At 39.8% G+C, this 17,166-nt stretch overlaps 1 protein-coding gene across 1 annotated transcript; it reads left to right on the forward strand.

Moving 5' to 3' along the window:
* The first annotated feature begins 7,864 nt into the window (after window positions 1-7,864).
* Window positions 7,865-16,867, forward strand: ZNF527 (zinc finger protein 527). The gene is made up of 5 exons (XM_052656244.1): window positions 7,865-7,913; window positions 8,922-8,996; window positions 10,857-10,983; window positions 11,611-11,706; window positions 15,294-16,867. The coding sequence occupies exons 2-5, from the start codon at window positions 8,964-8,966 to the stop codon at window positions 16,865-16,867; spliced, it is 1,830 nt and encodes a 609-aa protein (XP_052512204.1). The 5' UTR covers window positions 7,865-7,913; window positions 8,922-8,963.
* Window positions 16,868-17,166: the final 299 nt, after the last annotated feature.

A 17,166-nucleotide genomic window follows, 5' to 3' on the forward strand; every position in this document is an offset into this window, starting at 1 on the left:
AAATATACTACTTTTTTGGTTGAGAATAGTCTCTTTTTGGAAATGGCAGGGTCCCACAAATTTCCTTAGAATCTTGTCCCAAGGCCCAGTTTTTTTTCATGAAACTTGACTAAATGATTGTGAATTATATTTGGAAAATAAGTTTTCTAAGGATAGGAAAATATAGGAATTGTATTATAACTTATTTTCCTGATTTGTGTACAGGTATTTAGAATAGATCTGAAAGCCATAGAAAAACAAAGTATATGGGTAGTTAGAAAGTGGTGAAGCAGGATTTCAAGTTCAGTACTCAGTGCTTGGCTTTCAGTCTTGTTGTTCAGTCATTCAGTTGTGTCCAACTCTTTGCAACCCCATGGACTGCAGCACGCCAGGCTTCTCTGTCCTTCATTACCTCCCAGAGTTTGCTCAAACTTATGTCCATTGAGTTGATGATGCCATCCAACCATCTCATCCTCTGTCATCCTGTTCTCCTTATGCCCTCAATCTTTCCCAGCATCAGGGTCTTTTCCATCGAGTCGGCTCTTCTCATTAAGTGACCAAAGTATTGGAGCTTCAGCATCAGTCCTTCCAGTGAATAATCAGGGTTGTTTTCCTTTAGGATTGACTGGTTTATTCTCCTTACTGTCCAAGGGACTCTCAAGAGACTTTCAGTTTATGGAAAAAATAAACAGTGGTCTCAAAGCCTTGATAGCCTTGACTTCTTACTATGGATCATTGGTTCCCTAAGTGTGTGGGGCCCTTTCAAGTGATCTGCATGGTCAAAACAAATTTCATTATGACACTAAGACATTACTTGCTTTTTGCTCAAATTTGTACTGATGGTGCAAAATCAGTCAGCAATCGTAGGTAAAACTGCTGGGCTCTTAGCCTGAATCAAAGCGGTGACACCAAACTGTTGTTCAGTCGCTCAGTTGTGTCAAATTGTGACCCCATGGACTGCAGCAAACTGTACTACTAGCATTATTGTATTTTTTAACCACCCCCTATTTGTGGTAAAAAATGCAAGTTCCACTTAAGAATGTTCTTCATAAAATAGTAGAATTTTGTTAAATCTTGACCTTTGAGTACAGCAGTTTAAAATTATAATTTAAATTTTGAGATAACTAACGCACAGTTGCAAGAAATTATATCAGGAAATCTCATGTATTCTTTACTCAGTTTACTCCAATGGTAATGTCTTATAAAATTATACTATAATATCACAGCCATGATACTAAAATTGGTATGTATACATCTTTTAAACATTTTGTGTGATGAAAAGAGAAATACATGTAAAGTCCTTCAAGCTGAAGTATGAAGCTGTTTCAAGGAGATGCACTTGTATGATTGTTTAATTTGTGAGCTGAACCAGCCACCTTTTTATGGACACCAATTTTATTTGAAAGATCAGCTGACAAGTTTTGGATAAGGTGACTCAGACTTGGATGTTTGGTAGACATTTTGTCAAAAATGAAGTGATTTTTAAAAAAATCTGCCAGTGAAGAAAACTGATGGTAATTTCTGTTAATTTGACTTTCAAACAAAGGATCAGAATATTGAAAAACAAGTTCCCTGCCACCATGAACTTGACAGTTTCCCAGTACTTAGCCCTTTGTGATAAGATTGGTGATGATATTAATGAGCATGGTTTTATAATACCATATAATGAAATATGATGATGGAAGATCTGCCTAATTCATTGAACCAGTATTTTGCAAACAATTAGTACATAATGCTGCAAAATCATCTGTGGGTATATTAAAGTATAAGATAGACATGGATTTTAACAAGATAAAAGCTGGATTCCATGATTTTTGATGAAGTTATCCAAGGATAATGTTGACAATTACCTGAAAAGAATATTAAAACACTCCTCCATTTTCTTACTATGTATCTGCATGAGGCCAGATTTTATTTATGTGAACACATTAAATGCAGGAACACATATAAAATACCAAGTATATTCTATTAAATTGAATATTAAAGATTTGCAAACACATAAAAAAGGTCACCCTTTTTTTTATGATGGAAACTGTTCAAACCCAAGTGAAAGTCAAACACTTTGTTTTTCACCTTTAAGTGTGTTGTTTCTAGATATTTGTGGTCTATAACCCATACTGAAAATACTGTACACACACACACCAGAAAAAAGTTATGTGTTATAATACCAAACATTTTATTAACATCTGTGTTTTATATAACTTAAAATAGGCATAGAAGAAACAAATGCAGAAAAATGCTTAACATCCACTGACAGATGTCAACCTACAATCTGAGGTATGCTGCTCTATCTAGACAGAACATGGAAACATGGGCCATATTCATTTCTAGAACTAAATGATATGATTACTTAATGGCTAGGCTTGTGGCTATGTCTCTTTAACTGTTCTTGGCAATCATTTTTTTCTGTTTTTTTTTAGTCAAAGAACCAGCTTTATGCTTTTAATCATTTCTTCAGTGTGTCTTTTTTATATTTATTAATTTCTGTTAATATTTACTAATCTCAGGCTTTCTTTTTTATTGTATTGCATTTTCAATCTTATTTAATCATAATTTGATTTATTTATTGCCTTTTTACTGTCCTGAAAGTCAGTTCATTTCTAAGTGGCATATAGTTTTCATTTTCTTTTATATAAGAATTACTATTTCAGAGTGCTTACAAGGGGCTAGATGGACATACTCATTTTTACAATATCTTAGTATTCAGCTGTTTATCTTATAGCATTGTAATAATGTATTTTGTGATTTCTTCCATTTTAGTTCATAAAGTGTAGTTTTGAATGTGATTAAGCTTGAATCTTATTTAATGTGAGTGTGTACATATCTATTTTAATAATATGTCAAGATTAACACAAACTTGTAAAATTTTATATTTTCTATATAGTTATTTTATTCTCCTTTGGTCTTGTATTAATGATCTGTCTTTATTTTTATTTATTAATTCGTATTATATGTTTGAGGGACTTCCCAGGCAGTGCTAGTGGTAAAGAACCTGCCTACTAGTGTAGGAGATGTAAGAGACGCAGGTTTGACCCCTGGGTTGGGAAAGTCCCCTGGGGAAGGGCATGGCAACCCACTCCAGTACCCAAGCAGTATTCTTGCCTGGAGAACCCCATGGACAGAGGAGCCTGATGGGCTACAGTCCATGGGGGCACAAAGAGTCAAACACAACTGAGTGACGAACACTTCGAACTCTTTCACTGGGGCTTCAGCTATTAGAGGACTCTTTCTAGGAGGAGATTGGAGAGGATCTCCAGAGATGTGTTTTTATTTCAAGAACTTCTCTTTACTTCCACATATACCGAGATCTTGACTTGGGTGCACCTTCCAGATTTTTTTTAACTTTCACTGACAAAGACTCTCCTTGACCAAACTTTAATCAGACTCCTCAGAACCCTCTTCTCAACTAGGCTCCAACCTTTGGACTTCAGTGTTTGTCTTTGCATCACCCAGTTTTAGCAAGAATTCCGTCAAGTCAGTTTAGCTCATGTTCTTGATATCTGATCACTCAGTATTTAAATTCCTCATCCACCCAGATGGTATGTGATCACTCTGGCCTTCCCTCAGCAAGGATCCTATTAGTCAGCCTAGCAAGAATTCCCCCCTATCCCTTTATGTCTCCTTTTAATAATTTTCCATAAACTGACCACCCCCCCCAACCCTAACTTGCTCCTTGTCTATAAATCCTTTTTTGCTATATTTGGAATTGAGCTGGTTCTGTGCTGAAGTCTCTTATCTCCTACGGCAATAGCTCCTGAATTAAAAAAACAAAAACAAAAACAAAAAACAGGCCCCTTCAAGTACCACTCAGTTCTTGTTTTCTTTAACATTACTCACTGGTTTACATTGTTGGCCTGTTGACTGTGGATAGTTTTCTTAAAGCTGGGCCCTAAATAAAGTTGTCAAGGTTTGTCATAGCTTTCCTTCCAAAGAGCAAGAGTCTTTTAATTTCATGGCTTCAGTTACTGTCCACAATGATATTGGAGCTTTGACAAACCTAGACAGCATATTAAAAAGCAGAGACATCACTTTGCCAACAAAGGTCTGTATAATCAAAGCTGTGGTTTTTCCAGTAGTCATGTTTGGATGTGAGTTGGACTATAAAGAAGGCTGAGTACCAAAGAATTGATGCTTTCAAATTGTTGTGCTGAGGAACACTATTGAGAATCTCTTGGACTGCAAGGACATCAAACCAGTCAATCCTAAAGGAAATCAACCCTGAATATTCATGGGAAGGACTGATGCTGAAGCTGAAGCTCCACTACTTTAGCCACATGATGCGAAGAGCCAACTCATTAGAAAAGACCCTGATGCTGGGAAAGATTGAAGGCAAAAGGAGAAAAGGGCAGCAGAGGATGAGATGGTTAGATAGGATCACCAAATTAATGCACATGAATTTGAGCAAATTCTGGGAGATAGTGAAGGACAGGGAAGCCTGGCATGCTGCAGTCCATGAGGTCACAAAGAGTTGGACATGACTTAGTGACTGAACAACACCAAAACAACAACAAGTTAAAGTTGTAAAGCGAAAAGTTAGGAACAGTAATAAAAGAAACCCCAGAGCTCCTGGCTACAACAATATAAATGGCTTTGATACAAGTGAGCATCTTCCTTCAACTGGAATATAATTACTCTCTGTGCCTGCCATCACATTAGCGGCAAGTAGAGAAGAGATATGGGCTTCCCAGGTGGCACAGTGGTAAAGAATTTGCCTGCCAATGCAGAAGACGCCAGGCTCGCAGCTTCCATCCCTGGCTTGGGGAGATCCCGTGGAGTAGGAAATGGCAGCCCAATCCAGTATTCTTGCCTGGAAAATGCCATGGACAGAGGAGACTGGTGGGGTACAGTCGGTCCATGTGGTCGCAAAGAGTCTGACATGACTGAGTGACTGAATGGGTGCGCGCGTGCGCACACACACACACGATATAAAAATAAGGATAATATTGACCCCGCCCTGGCCGGGGTGAGAGGTTGGGCAGGGATGAGAGAACAGTTGGACCTGGAGACAGACAGACAGACACACACACACACAGATTCCTCTCCCACGGACTCAACTTCAAAGACAAGGCCAGAAACAAAGCTCCACCGCCAATTGTGAGAAAACCTCTGTGAATCTCTGGGCTAAGAACACAGTTACAGAAACGTCATGCCCAAAGTCAGCCACAGTCCCTTACACATCCATAATGACTTTCCCGTTCCTGGCAGATCCACAATCTCACACAGTGACCCACAATCACGGGGCATGATTTAAAATACACAAGCTGACTACAACTGACGGAACACATCGCCCCGTGCACAAAAGTGTGCAGCGACAGTCACAAATTGCCACCCCTGAGCACTCAGTAACAGTCACGGACTCGCGTAGCTTCAGCATTCCCTCACACACAGTTGCCCAGGGTCACTTAAATGCCCGTTCACCATATCCCAGGTTATCACACAGTTCTCTGAGTACTCGGACCTGTGGCCGTGGCATCCCGTAGTGCAGCCGTGATGTTGGGGCGTGCTTCGGGGCCCTCTGGGAAATGTAGTTCATTCAGCAAGGAGGTCGAGGCGCAAAGCATCTGGGACTTGTGGTCCTCAGGATCGGAATGAAAAACTGAGTCGCTAGTCTAGTTCCTCGCAGCTAGATGTTTCCCCTGCCGAACCCGGGGTCCGGTGAGCGTCAGTCCGCGTCCCGCTCCGCCCCGCGGGGGATGCTGGGAGGCGACGTCGCGGGTCTCGGGTCGCTGGGCGGGTTTCCAGAGCCAGGGACGCCGGGAGGTGAGTTGGGCCTGGCTGGCGCGAGAGCCAGAGATCAGGGCCGGGCTTGGGGTGGATCGGCAGGGATCGGGTTGGGGACCAGGCGGGCGCCTCTGGGGAGACTGTGTGTCAGACTGTGTGTCACCGTGTGTGGCTATGTGACAGTGTGTGTGTGACAGTGTGAACTTCTCTGTCACTGTGTGGTTGAACACGACTGTGACCATCTGTCTCTGGCATAAAACTGAGTCTGTGTTTCTGTGTGACTGTCTCCGCAAGGTGTAGTTGTGTTATTTGTGTATGGGTTTGTGAGAGACTGCAGGTGTGACATTGTGTGTGTGTGTGTGTGTTGCTGTGTGGATGTGTGTGTGACTGTTTGACCACTTGTCCCTGTGGGTGTAACTGCGTTTGAAGGTGTGGTTATGTACCCATGATCATCAGTCTCTGCAGGCATAATTTTGTATGAGTAATTGTGGCAGGATGTGTGACCTTGTGTGGTATGTCACTGTGTGTGAGGTTATGTGTGACTGTCTCTCTGTTGGAGTAATTGTGTATCATCTCTCTTTGCATTAATGCCACTGTGTGTGTATGTGACATTATGTTTACGATTGTGTGGCCATGTTGGTATGCATATGATTGGGAGAGAATTTGTATATGTAGGTCAGACCTAGTATGTGATTGTGAGACACAGGAAGATTAAAATTGCTCACCCACCTTCACACAGTTACTAAGTGACAGAACTGGGGCTTTAGCCCAGGCTGTTTAGCTCCAGAGCCTTTGCTTTTTTCAACTCTTGATCTTTTCCACATTGTGAGAGTGAAAAATGGGGGCCCTGGGTTCTGAGGGTGTTGGAGAGGATTGTCTGTGGTCTTGGCCCAGGACCTTCTGGACATGGAAATTAATTTGGATCTCTTCCTTCCGTCCCCTTGTGAGTCACAGAACCCAGTCTAAAGGCATTGTAGTGAGACCATTCTCACATTGGCTGCCTTTGGGGGAGGAAAGCCCAGCCTTCCTGTCCTTAGGCCATCGATTTTGAGATTTTAGGTTTGTCTGTGTCAAAACTCTTCCATGTTTAGTGCTGAGAGAGGCTAATCCATGGCTCTTTTTCTCACATACTAAGTGAACTAAGTTTTTGGTTCTGACTTTTTAACAAAGAAAGATGTTCTCATTTCCTTTTCAAACGTGTGTGTAAAATCTAAATGGCAACAAGGGTGGCACTTCTCTGTGCCAGGAATTGGCTCAGGCATTTTAACAATGAGGAAAGGTTCTGGCAGTTGGATTGATTTGCCCAAGTTCACCTAGCCAGTAAAGAAAGGACTGGAGAGTCACTGTGTGCCTGGGGACTATATAAAGCCCACATCTTTTCCATCACCTTCTTTCAGAAACTGATGGTTCTTTCAAACTTGAAAAATATTCGTGATGCACAGCTATTTGAAACAGAAATTTAAAAGATATTTCTTTTTTGTAGATGCTACTTAGAGCTCCCCAATTCTGAAAAGACTTCGTTGATTTTCTTCTCAGGTTGCAAAGGCCTTTGTGGACAATTTCAGGCTGCATTGCACGAAGGAAATAAATAATTTTCTTGGAGATTGAGTTGACTAGTGCAGAGTAGCCCAGAATTAGGGGGTTGTATATCTTAAATTCTAAGTCAAACACAACTGTCTTTGTTTTCAGAGTGAAGAAATGTTGGCTCTGAGAAGACAAGGAACTTGTTTCAGGCTGTGCAGTTTCTTATTGGTTTGGTGTTGAAATTTGGCATGTTTACCTCAGGCTGAATTTCTGTGGAGAAATTAAGGTAACATCTTCCACCTCCAAATATGCTTCTCTAAAAAACACATAGCACTGATTTCTCAGGTTATGTTGATTATTTCCCATGCAAACACTGTGGTCTCTTGAAAGAGAACCAGTTTTTTTTTCTAATATTTATTGTTGCTGTTGTTCAGTCACTAAGTAGTGTCTGACTACTTGTGACCCCATGAGCTGCAGCACGCCAGCCTTCCCTGTATCTTTGACTAACTCCTGCCGTTTCCTCAAACTCATGTCTATTGATTTGGTGATGCCATCCCACCACCTCATCCTCTGTTGCCCCTTTCTCCTGCTCTCAATCTTTCCTAGCATCAGTGTCTTTTCCAGTGAGTTGGCTGTTCACATCAGGTGGCCAAAGTATTGGAGCTTCAGCTTCAGCATCAGTCCTTTCAGTGAGTATTCAGGGTTGATTTCCTTGCAATCCAAGGGACTCTCAGAGTCTTAATATTTATTTTGTTTATTTATTTGCCTGGGCCAGGTCGTAGTTGTGTAATGTGGGATCTAGTTCCCTGACAGAGATTGAACCCAGGCCCTCTACATTGGGAATCAGAGTCTTAGCCACTTCACCATCAGGGAAGTCTGGAGGACCAGTTTTTGAGTCACCCTGCAGTTTGACTGTTATGAATTTGAGTAAGCTGTCTAAGCTTTCTGAACCTCAGTTTCACTTGATGGTAAAATAGGGATAATAATACCTACCTTTGCAGTTTTGTGAAGATTAACTAAGATAATGACATATACAATATGTGTAATATTGCTATTTATATTACAGGAGCCTCACTGAGATTTATTTATTTGTCTATCAAATCTGTTTTGAGCACTTGCAGTGGTTCTGGCATTATTCTAGCCCTGGAGATACATAGGGACTTCCCTGGTGGCTCAGACAGCAAAGAATCTGCCTGCAATGTGGGAGACCTGGGTTCGATCCCTGGGTTGGGAAGATCCCCCGGAGGAGGGCATGGCAACCCACTCCAGCATTCTTGCCTGGAGAATCCCCATGGACAGAGGTGCCTGGCAGGCTACAGTCCATGGCGTTGCAAAGAACTGAGCAACTAAGCAGCTGAGCAGTTAAGCACAGCACAGAGATACACAGTGAACCCGATAAATCCTGGCTCTCTTAAATCTGGTACTATTATTTGGGAAGACAACAGAAAAAAAAGAAAGTAACATGTGCAATGATGTTAAATGCTAAGAAGAAAAATAAATCAAGATAAGGAAAAATAGTAACTGGGAAGGAGAGTCTCTTTAGGTAAAATAGGGAGTTCCCTCCATTGTGATGCACAAACTGGTTCATATAAGGAAACTAGGGACCATAAAGGGGCAGGAAACCTCTCTGTGAGTCTCAGCATAGGACTGCTGTTCCATTTTTTTGTTGTTGTTGTTCTTATAACTCCTCTTTTCAGGACTTTTTTCTCCAAAAGAGAAAATTGAAGAAGGAAGGAAGAATGGCTGTTGGACTGTGTAAAGCCATGTCCCAGGTAAGTTGATGTTTTCGATTTGTTTTCAGAAATTCCATGTCCGTTTTTAGGACTTTGGAGAGTCCCAGGTGGTCTGGTGAGCACTCTCTTCACTTCTCCCTCTCCACTGTTTGTTCAGATAATCCTTCTACAAAACATTTAGTATCTTTTTTTTTTTTAACTCAGTGTTGTGCTGAAATGTATAATGGAACAGAACGTTTCATCTTTAGATGGATTGTGATTTGTTGTGTTGGAATGAAAGGACAGAGTGTGATTATCAAGTGCCCTTTTAACGAGGGAAGTCAAGGAATTTGTGTTTGTTTGTTTGTTTTTGGAAGTGACATTTAAGCAAAGAGAAACCTCAGTGAACATAGGGAGGAAGTTTGGTTGAGATCTGGGAAAGAGCTTTAAAAGTAGAAGGTGTGATGTGGTGGGGCAGGAGGGAAGTCCAAGAGGGAAGAGATATATGTATGCAAATAGCTGATTCACTTCATTGTACAACAGAAACTAAAACAATATTGTAAAGCAATTAAATTCCTATTTTAAAAAGACAAAAAATGGTAGAAGAAATAGCAAGTGCAAAGTTACTGTGGTGGGAGCATGTTTGATGTATTTCAGGGATGGCAATAAGCCAGTATCATCGGAGGAAAATATGCGCTTTGAGATTAGGGGAATAGCTGGGGACCAAATTAAGCAGGCCCTTGAAAGTCATGACCAGAGCTTTGATTTTTTTTCTAAGGGTGAAGGAGAACCACTAGAGTGTTGGTGATGTGATCTGATTTATATTTTAAAAGGAAGGAAAATCAAAAGCAAGGAAGTAAGAGTGGAAGCAAGGAGTCCAGTCAGGAGATGCTTAGTAATCCAGGTGGAAGGTGATAGCTGCTTGGATCACGGTGGTGGCATTGGAGCTTGTGAGATTCTGGGTATCTATTGGAGATAGGAAATATGGCATTTGATCAGGGTTTGGTTGTGGAGTGTGAGAGAAAGAAAGAAATCATGAATAACTACAAAGATTTTTGACCTGGGCAATTGTGTATATGGTCATGCTATTTACTGAGATGGGAAGATGGGCTGGGATGAGATAAGAATCAAGATTTGAGTTCCAGATAAATTAGAGAGACCTGTTGGATATCCAAGTAGAGTCTTGGTTATATATCTAGAGTTTAGGACTGGAGATGTGAATTTGAGAGTTGTTAATGTATTTAAGGGCTTTCCCAGTGGCTCAGTGATATAAGAATCCATCTGCAATGCAGAGATACAGGAGACTTGGGTTCGATCCCTGGATGGAGAAGATCCCTTGGAGGAGGGCATGGCAACCAATTCCAGTATTCTTGCTGGGAAAGTCCCATGGACAGATGAGCCTGGCGGGCTACAGTCCATGGGGTCACAGAGTTGGACATGACTGAACTGACTGAACACAGCGTAGTTAAAGCCATGGGACAGGTTAAGATTATCTTGAGGGTAGGTTGTCATGAATATAGGTAGGAAAGAGGTCTAGGGAGTGAGCTTAGGGCATTCAAAGGCTGACAAAAGGCTGACAAGAAGAGGAGGAACCAGCAAAAGAGACTGAGAAGGACTGATGTAGAAGGAAATCCAAAAGAGTGTGTGGGTCCTGGGAGTCAAGAGGAGAAAGCATTTCAAGGAGGAGATGATCAATTGAGTTAAATTCTTCTGATAGAGATGGAGGAAGATGCTTGGACTGTCTGGGAATACTTGGTAAACAAAAATTTTTTTCTTTTTTTTTTTTGTACGTAACATGTAGTATGTGGGATCTTAGTTCCTTGACCAGAGATTAAACTCACACCCCCTGCACTGGAAACATGGAGTCTTAACCACTGCACTGTTTGGAAAGTCTCAAGAATTTTTTCTTTTTAATTTCAGGGATTGGTGACCTTCAAGGATGTAGCTCTGAATTTTTCCCAAGAGGAATGGGAATGGCTGGACTCATCTCAGAAGGATTTGTACAGAGATGTCATGTTGGAGAACTACAGGAACTTGGTATGGCTTGGTAAGGATGTATACCCCCATAATTCAAATCTTCCCTATGAGGTGTATTAGTTTCCTCCGTTGGGAATATCTAGGGCATCTGAAATGCTTAGCTGGATTTCTACTTCTTGTTCCCAGGAAATTATTCGAAGTATTTTCACAGAGTTACAAATGTAGTTCCTTTTGCTACTGAATGATGGTTTGAAATAGCAGCATGAGTATGTCGTGGGAATTTTTAAAATTGCAAATCATGGGGTCCCATTATAGACCTACAGTATCTGGGAATAGCCCCAATAGTCTGGTTTTAATGAGCCCTCCAAATGGTTCTGATGCTCATTAATATTTGAGAACCATTGTGATTTCTGATTTGGTAGGGTCTGGGTTGGGGCAGCCTGAGAATTTGCATTTCTGTTTGGTTCTAAGACAACGGTTCTTTTCTGCTTTAGTACTTTGAGAATTGCTGCTATAACAGAAGTTTTGTCTTTCTCATCCTCCTTACAAGCTTCTTTTTATTCTCTGGCCCTTTCTCTAATATCCTTTTTTGCCTAGTGACCAAGGGATTGAGTCACTGGAACAGCAATAGCAAGTGGATTTGTTTATCTATCTGTCTGTCTCTTGCTTGTTCTCATTTTTCTTCCTCTATAAATAGGACTCTCCATTTCTAAGCCCAACATGATCTCCTTATTGGAACAAGGGAAGGAACCTTGGATGGTGGAGAGAGAGATGTCAGATGGTCAACATGCAGGTGAGTGACAGGGGACTGGGCAGGGAGGGCCGTTGAAAGGTGGCAGCCAAAGTGGTCATGAAAAGACTGCCTTGCACTTGAGGTGGCTGCCCTGGGCATCAGCTCTATTTCTATCAGGTTATACTCTCAAGGATGTACGCATGTGTGCTAAGTCACTTCAGTCATGTCTGGCTGTTTGTGATCCTGTGGAGTGTAGCCTGCCAAGCTCTTCTGTCCATGGGATTCTCCAAGCAAGAATTCTGGAGTGGGTTTACATGCCCTCCTCCAGTGGATCTTTCCTGCCCAGGAATCAAACCCACATCTCTTGCATTTCAGGTGGATTCTTTACCACTGAGCCACTGGGGACCCCCTACTTCTACCTAAACCTTGAATCTTCTTCCTTTACACTTCTTTCCTGTTTATGGACAGAATTATATTCATTTCTAGATTTCTTTTTTTTTTTCACTTCTAGATTTCTTTATAGAGTTTTTATCAAAGTTATACATGCACATTAGTTGAAGAAACAAGGATTTGCATCTAAGTATCCACTTACATGCAGATTTTTTTCAGTAAATACTACACAATTTGAGATTGGTTGAATCCATGGATGCTGAACTGCAGATTTGGAGGGCTGACTGTAAAGTTATGTCCCTAGCCCCTGCATTGTTCATGGGTCAACTGTACAGGGAATCACTCCATATTAGCTCCTGGAGAGCTTCTTCATTTTTCTAATGGCTGCAGAATACCCCATCGTGTGGCTATTATGGTAACTTATTCAATACTGTCTAGTATGTGGACATTTAGGATGTTTGCAGTAGTTTACAATTACAAACAATGCTGCAATAACTAACCGTGTGCATACATATTTTCCTGTTGTTGAAGTGTTATTTTCAGGGTCGTTTCCTAGATGTAAGATTGCTAAGTAAGTGGATATGTAGTATTAGGAATTGCCAAATTCCTCCCCAAAAAAGTTGTACCAGTCTGCTTTCTGTATTAGTTTCTTATGGCTGCTGTAACAAATTACTATAAATTTGGTGGCTGAAAAAACACAGATTTATTATCTTATAGTTCTGGAGGTCAGAAGTTGAAAATGGATCTTGCAGGGCTAAAATAAAAACATTAGAAGCCTGCTTTCCTTCTGAAGGCCCTTTTGGAGAATCTGTTTCTTGCTGTTTTTATGCTTTCTTTAGGGCCTTTACCCATCTTTTTATTTTCAACTGTGTAAAATCACTTTGATTTAAACGTGGGGTTTACAGGCAGTATATCAGTCTGGATATCATTTCAATTTAATAAGTGAAAGTCCAGCCACATTTTTTTGTATGTTTAGGCTTAATTCTGTGTATTGTTTTATATTTTCTGATTTTTACAGTTTTTAAAAAAGGCTTTCACTTGTCTGTTGTCCTAGCCTTTTTTTGGTCATGTAATACTGTAGTTTTTATAATAATTAGATTTTTCTTTTGATCTGGTGTTTACCTTCACGTTTCTTTCAACAGTGTTTAAAGAAAAACATAAAGAGACCTTCATGTTTCTTTAAACAGTGTTTATTCCTTCTATTACTTGATTGGTCAGCTTTAAAAATTAGCCTTTGTTTTTTTTTTACCTTTTACAGATGAAAAAGTTAAGTTATCCTTCCTTCCTAAAAAGCTTCCTTGATAGCTCAATTGGTAAAGAATCTGGCTGCAGTGCGGGAGACCCTGGTTTGATTCCTGGGTCGGGAAGATCCACTGGAGAAGGGAATAGGCTCTCCACTCTAGTATTCTTGGGCTTCCCTTGTGGCTCAGCTGGTAAAGAATCCACCTGCAATGTGGGAAACCCTGGCTTGATCCCTGGGTTGGGAAGATGCCCTGGAGAAGGGAAAGGCTGCCCACTCCAGTATTCTGGCCTGGAGAATTCCATGGACTGTATAGTCCATGGGGTCGCAAAGAGTGGGACATGACTGAGTGACTTTCACTTTACAGATGAGTCAAAAAGTAGCCTTATTATATTTCTTATCCTCTCTTCCCAAATTTTGTTAGTTGTATGGTTTTTACATTGTCCAGGCATATTATATTTACATATTCTGGTGGCTCAGATGGTAAAGAGTCTGCTGGCAGTGCAGAAGATCCAGGTTCAATCCCTGGGTCAGGAAGAACCCCTGAAGAAGGAAATGGCAAACCACTCCAGTATTCTTGCCTGGAGAATTTCATGGGCAGAGGAGCCTGGCAGGTTACAATCCATGGGGTCTCAAAAGAGTCAAAGATGACTGAGCGACTAACACTTTCACTTTCTTTCACTTATTTTTCTGTCAAATTTATCCTAACTTTTTCTTCTGTTTTATTTCTGTAGCTAAATATATTTAGTGTTTTCCACTAGTTTCTTTTGTTGAAGTTTCTCTGGACATCTCTTGATTGACTGAAATCTGTTCTTTAGCAATTTCCTCAAAAAGAGTTCATGCAGATGATGTCCCCTAAGCTCTACCTTGTTCATAGTTGGCCATTCTTTTCTTAAGTTTCTTATAGTGTATTGGTATTGAATGTTGTTACAAAGAATCCTGATGCCAGCTTGATATTTTCTCTTTTGTGTAAGTACCTTTATATTTTGTTCTGATCTCTTAGAAGGTTCTTTCATTTTAAAGTCATTTTAGTGGGGCATGTTTCAGTCTTGACCATTTTGGGTCACTTTTTCCTAGTAGATATATTCTCTTTCAAGATGGAGATTTGAGTTTTTATTTCAGGAAATATTTTTTTATTTTTTATTGATGAATTAGAAAACATGGAAGTATAGAGAATAATATAGTAAAGGGTTTCTTACTGATGAACAATTTATGTATTTCTCAGTTGCTTACTTGGTTATGTGTATTATTCATTTAATATACTACCTGATTCAAGTTTTGATATTTAAGAATCTTGCTTTTTATCTATGAGACTGGTCTGATATAAGAACAGTGAAATAGGTCAGTGGAACAATAAAGAAATTTCAAAAATACACCCATGTATATATGAGAATTTGGTATTTGATAAAAATAGCTTTTCAAATTAGTGGTACAAAAAGATTTTTGTAAAAGTTATGGATAATATTTGCATAATATTGGATTTTGGAAAAATCTTTCTTAAAATGACTGCAAAGCCAGACTCTCTAATGAAAAGACTGGGAGATTTGAGTTCAAACTTTATCAGAAGCATTATAAATGAAGATGACCTGTGACAATAAAAAGTGATGATTTCAGGGAGAAAAATACTTATGAAGCCATACCACCTTATTTATAATGACTTCTATAAACCACTTAAAAAAAGATGCCAGTATAATTAAAATATATGCAAAAATATATAAAAGGTACAAAAATGTATATGAAAATGCTCAATTTTCAGAGACTTGCAAAGTAACACAATAATGAGGTACTCTTTACTTGTAGGGGCAAAGATTTTTAGAATGATGGTAGCCAGTGTGAATCAGTTTGAAGACATGTATTTCATGTTGCTGACAGAAATGTAAATTGATTAAAAAAAAAAGTCAGAACCACTGCTTTCTGTCCTCTTTCCCTCAAGTAAATTCTTTAATTCCTTCTATAATGATTTTCTTTCTCCTTTCAAAGGTGAAAAGGAGACATTTGTTTTCTTGATATTTTTCAGACTGGGAGTCTTGGTATGAGATCAAGGCATTGTCTCCAAAGTGGTACACTGATGAAGAGGAAATATCACAGGGGGTGATAACAAAAAGACTTACAAGTTATAGCCTTGAATGTTCCAGTTTCAGAGAAGCCTGGAAATATGAGGCTGAATTTGAGCAGCATAAAGGAAATCAGGCGAGGCATTTCAGGCAAGTGGCAACTCTTAAGGAAATCTCTGCTGTGAAGAGAGACAATGAATATAATAATTCTGAGAGAAACATTCTCTTGAAGTCGGTACTTTTAACACAACAGAGAGTTCCCCCAGTAGAGCAAGTACATAAATTTGGTATTTTTAATAAAATGTTCCCCCGAAATTCAGTTCTAATTGAACATAAAAGACTGCATGACGAGAAGGAATCTTTGATAGGTAATGAATGTGAAGAATTCAACCAGAGCACATACCTTAGTAAAGATGTAGAAATTTTTCCTGGGGAGAAATCTTATGAAAGTAATGATTTTTCAAACATCTTAAGTTTCCATTCATTACTTACTCAACATCAAGCAACTCATTTTGGAAAATCACCCCATGGATATGATGAATATGGCAATGCCTTTAGCTGTTTCTCATATTTTACTCAACCTCAGAGAATTCACAGTAGAGAGAAAACATATGCATGCAATGACTGTGGCGAGGGCTTCAGCCATGACTTTTTTCTCAGTGAGCATCAGAGAACTCATATTGGGGAGAAACCATATGAATGTAAGGAATGTAACAAAGCCTTCCGACAGAGTGCACACCTTGCTCAACATCAGAGAATCCACACTGGAGAGAAACCCTTTGCATGCAATGAATGTGGGAAGGCCTTTAGCCGTTATGCCTTCCTTGTTGAACATCAGAGAATTCACACAGGAGAGAAACCATATGAATGTAAGGAATGTAACAAAGCCTTCAGACAGAGCGCACACCTTAATCAACATCAGAGAATTCACACTGGAGAGAAACCCTATGAATGCAATCAATGTGGAAAAGCCTTCAGCAGACGCATAGCCCTTACTCTGCATCAGAGAATTCATACAGGAGAGAAACCCTTTAAATGTAATGAATGTGGGAAGACCTTTGGCTATCGCTCACACCTTAATCAACATCAGAGAATTCACACCGGTGAAAAGCCCTATGAGTGCATCAAATGTGGGAAGTTTTTTAGGACTGACTCACAACTTAATCGACATCATAGAATTCATACTGGAGAGAGGCCTTTTGAATGCAATAAATGTGGGAAAGCGTTCAGTGATGCTTTAGTTCTAATTCATCATAAAAGAAGTCATGCAGGAGAGAAACCCTATGAATGTAACAAATGTGGGAAGGCCTTCAGTTGTGGCTCATACCTTAATCAACATCATAGAATTCATACTGGAGAGAAACCCTACGAATGTAATGAGTGTGGGAAGGCTTTCCATCAGGTCTTGTCCCTTAGGCTACACCAGAGAATTCATGCCGGAGAAAAACCCTATAACTGTAATGAATGTGGGAACAATTTTAGCCGTGCTTCAACCCTTAGACGACATCAGAAAATTCATAATATAAAAACTCTCTGATTATGTGTAATAAGAAAACATGTAGTCACCACTTGGTCCTTATTAAATAAATATCAATGAATTCTTCAGTTAGTAATTCTACTAATATGAATGTAGTTAAATATGGAAAAGTCTCCAGTTCACAAGCATCCCTTATTTGAAATAACCTGAGTAGTAGCCATCTATTACTTTTGGATCTGTCGTATGCTGCATTTGAGACTTAACTCATCCTCAGTACCTATCATTCTGATGAAATTATTTAATCAGGGAGAGCAGTGATCAATTATTTTCCTCAACCTAACTAGAAATGAGGGGTTTTC

Source organism: Budorcas taxicolor, chromosome 18 (genome assembly GCF_023091745.1).
Source record: "Budorcas taxicolor isolate Tak-1 chromosome 18, Takin1.1, whole genome shotgun sequence".
Taxonomy (NCBI): domain Eukaryota; kingdom Metazoa; phylum Chordata; class Mammalia; order Artiodactyla; family Bovidae; genus Budorcas; species Budorcas taxicolor.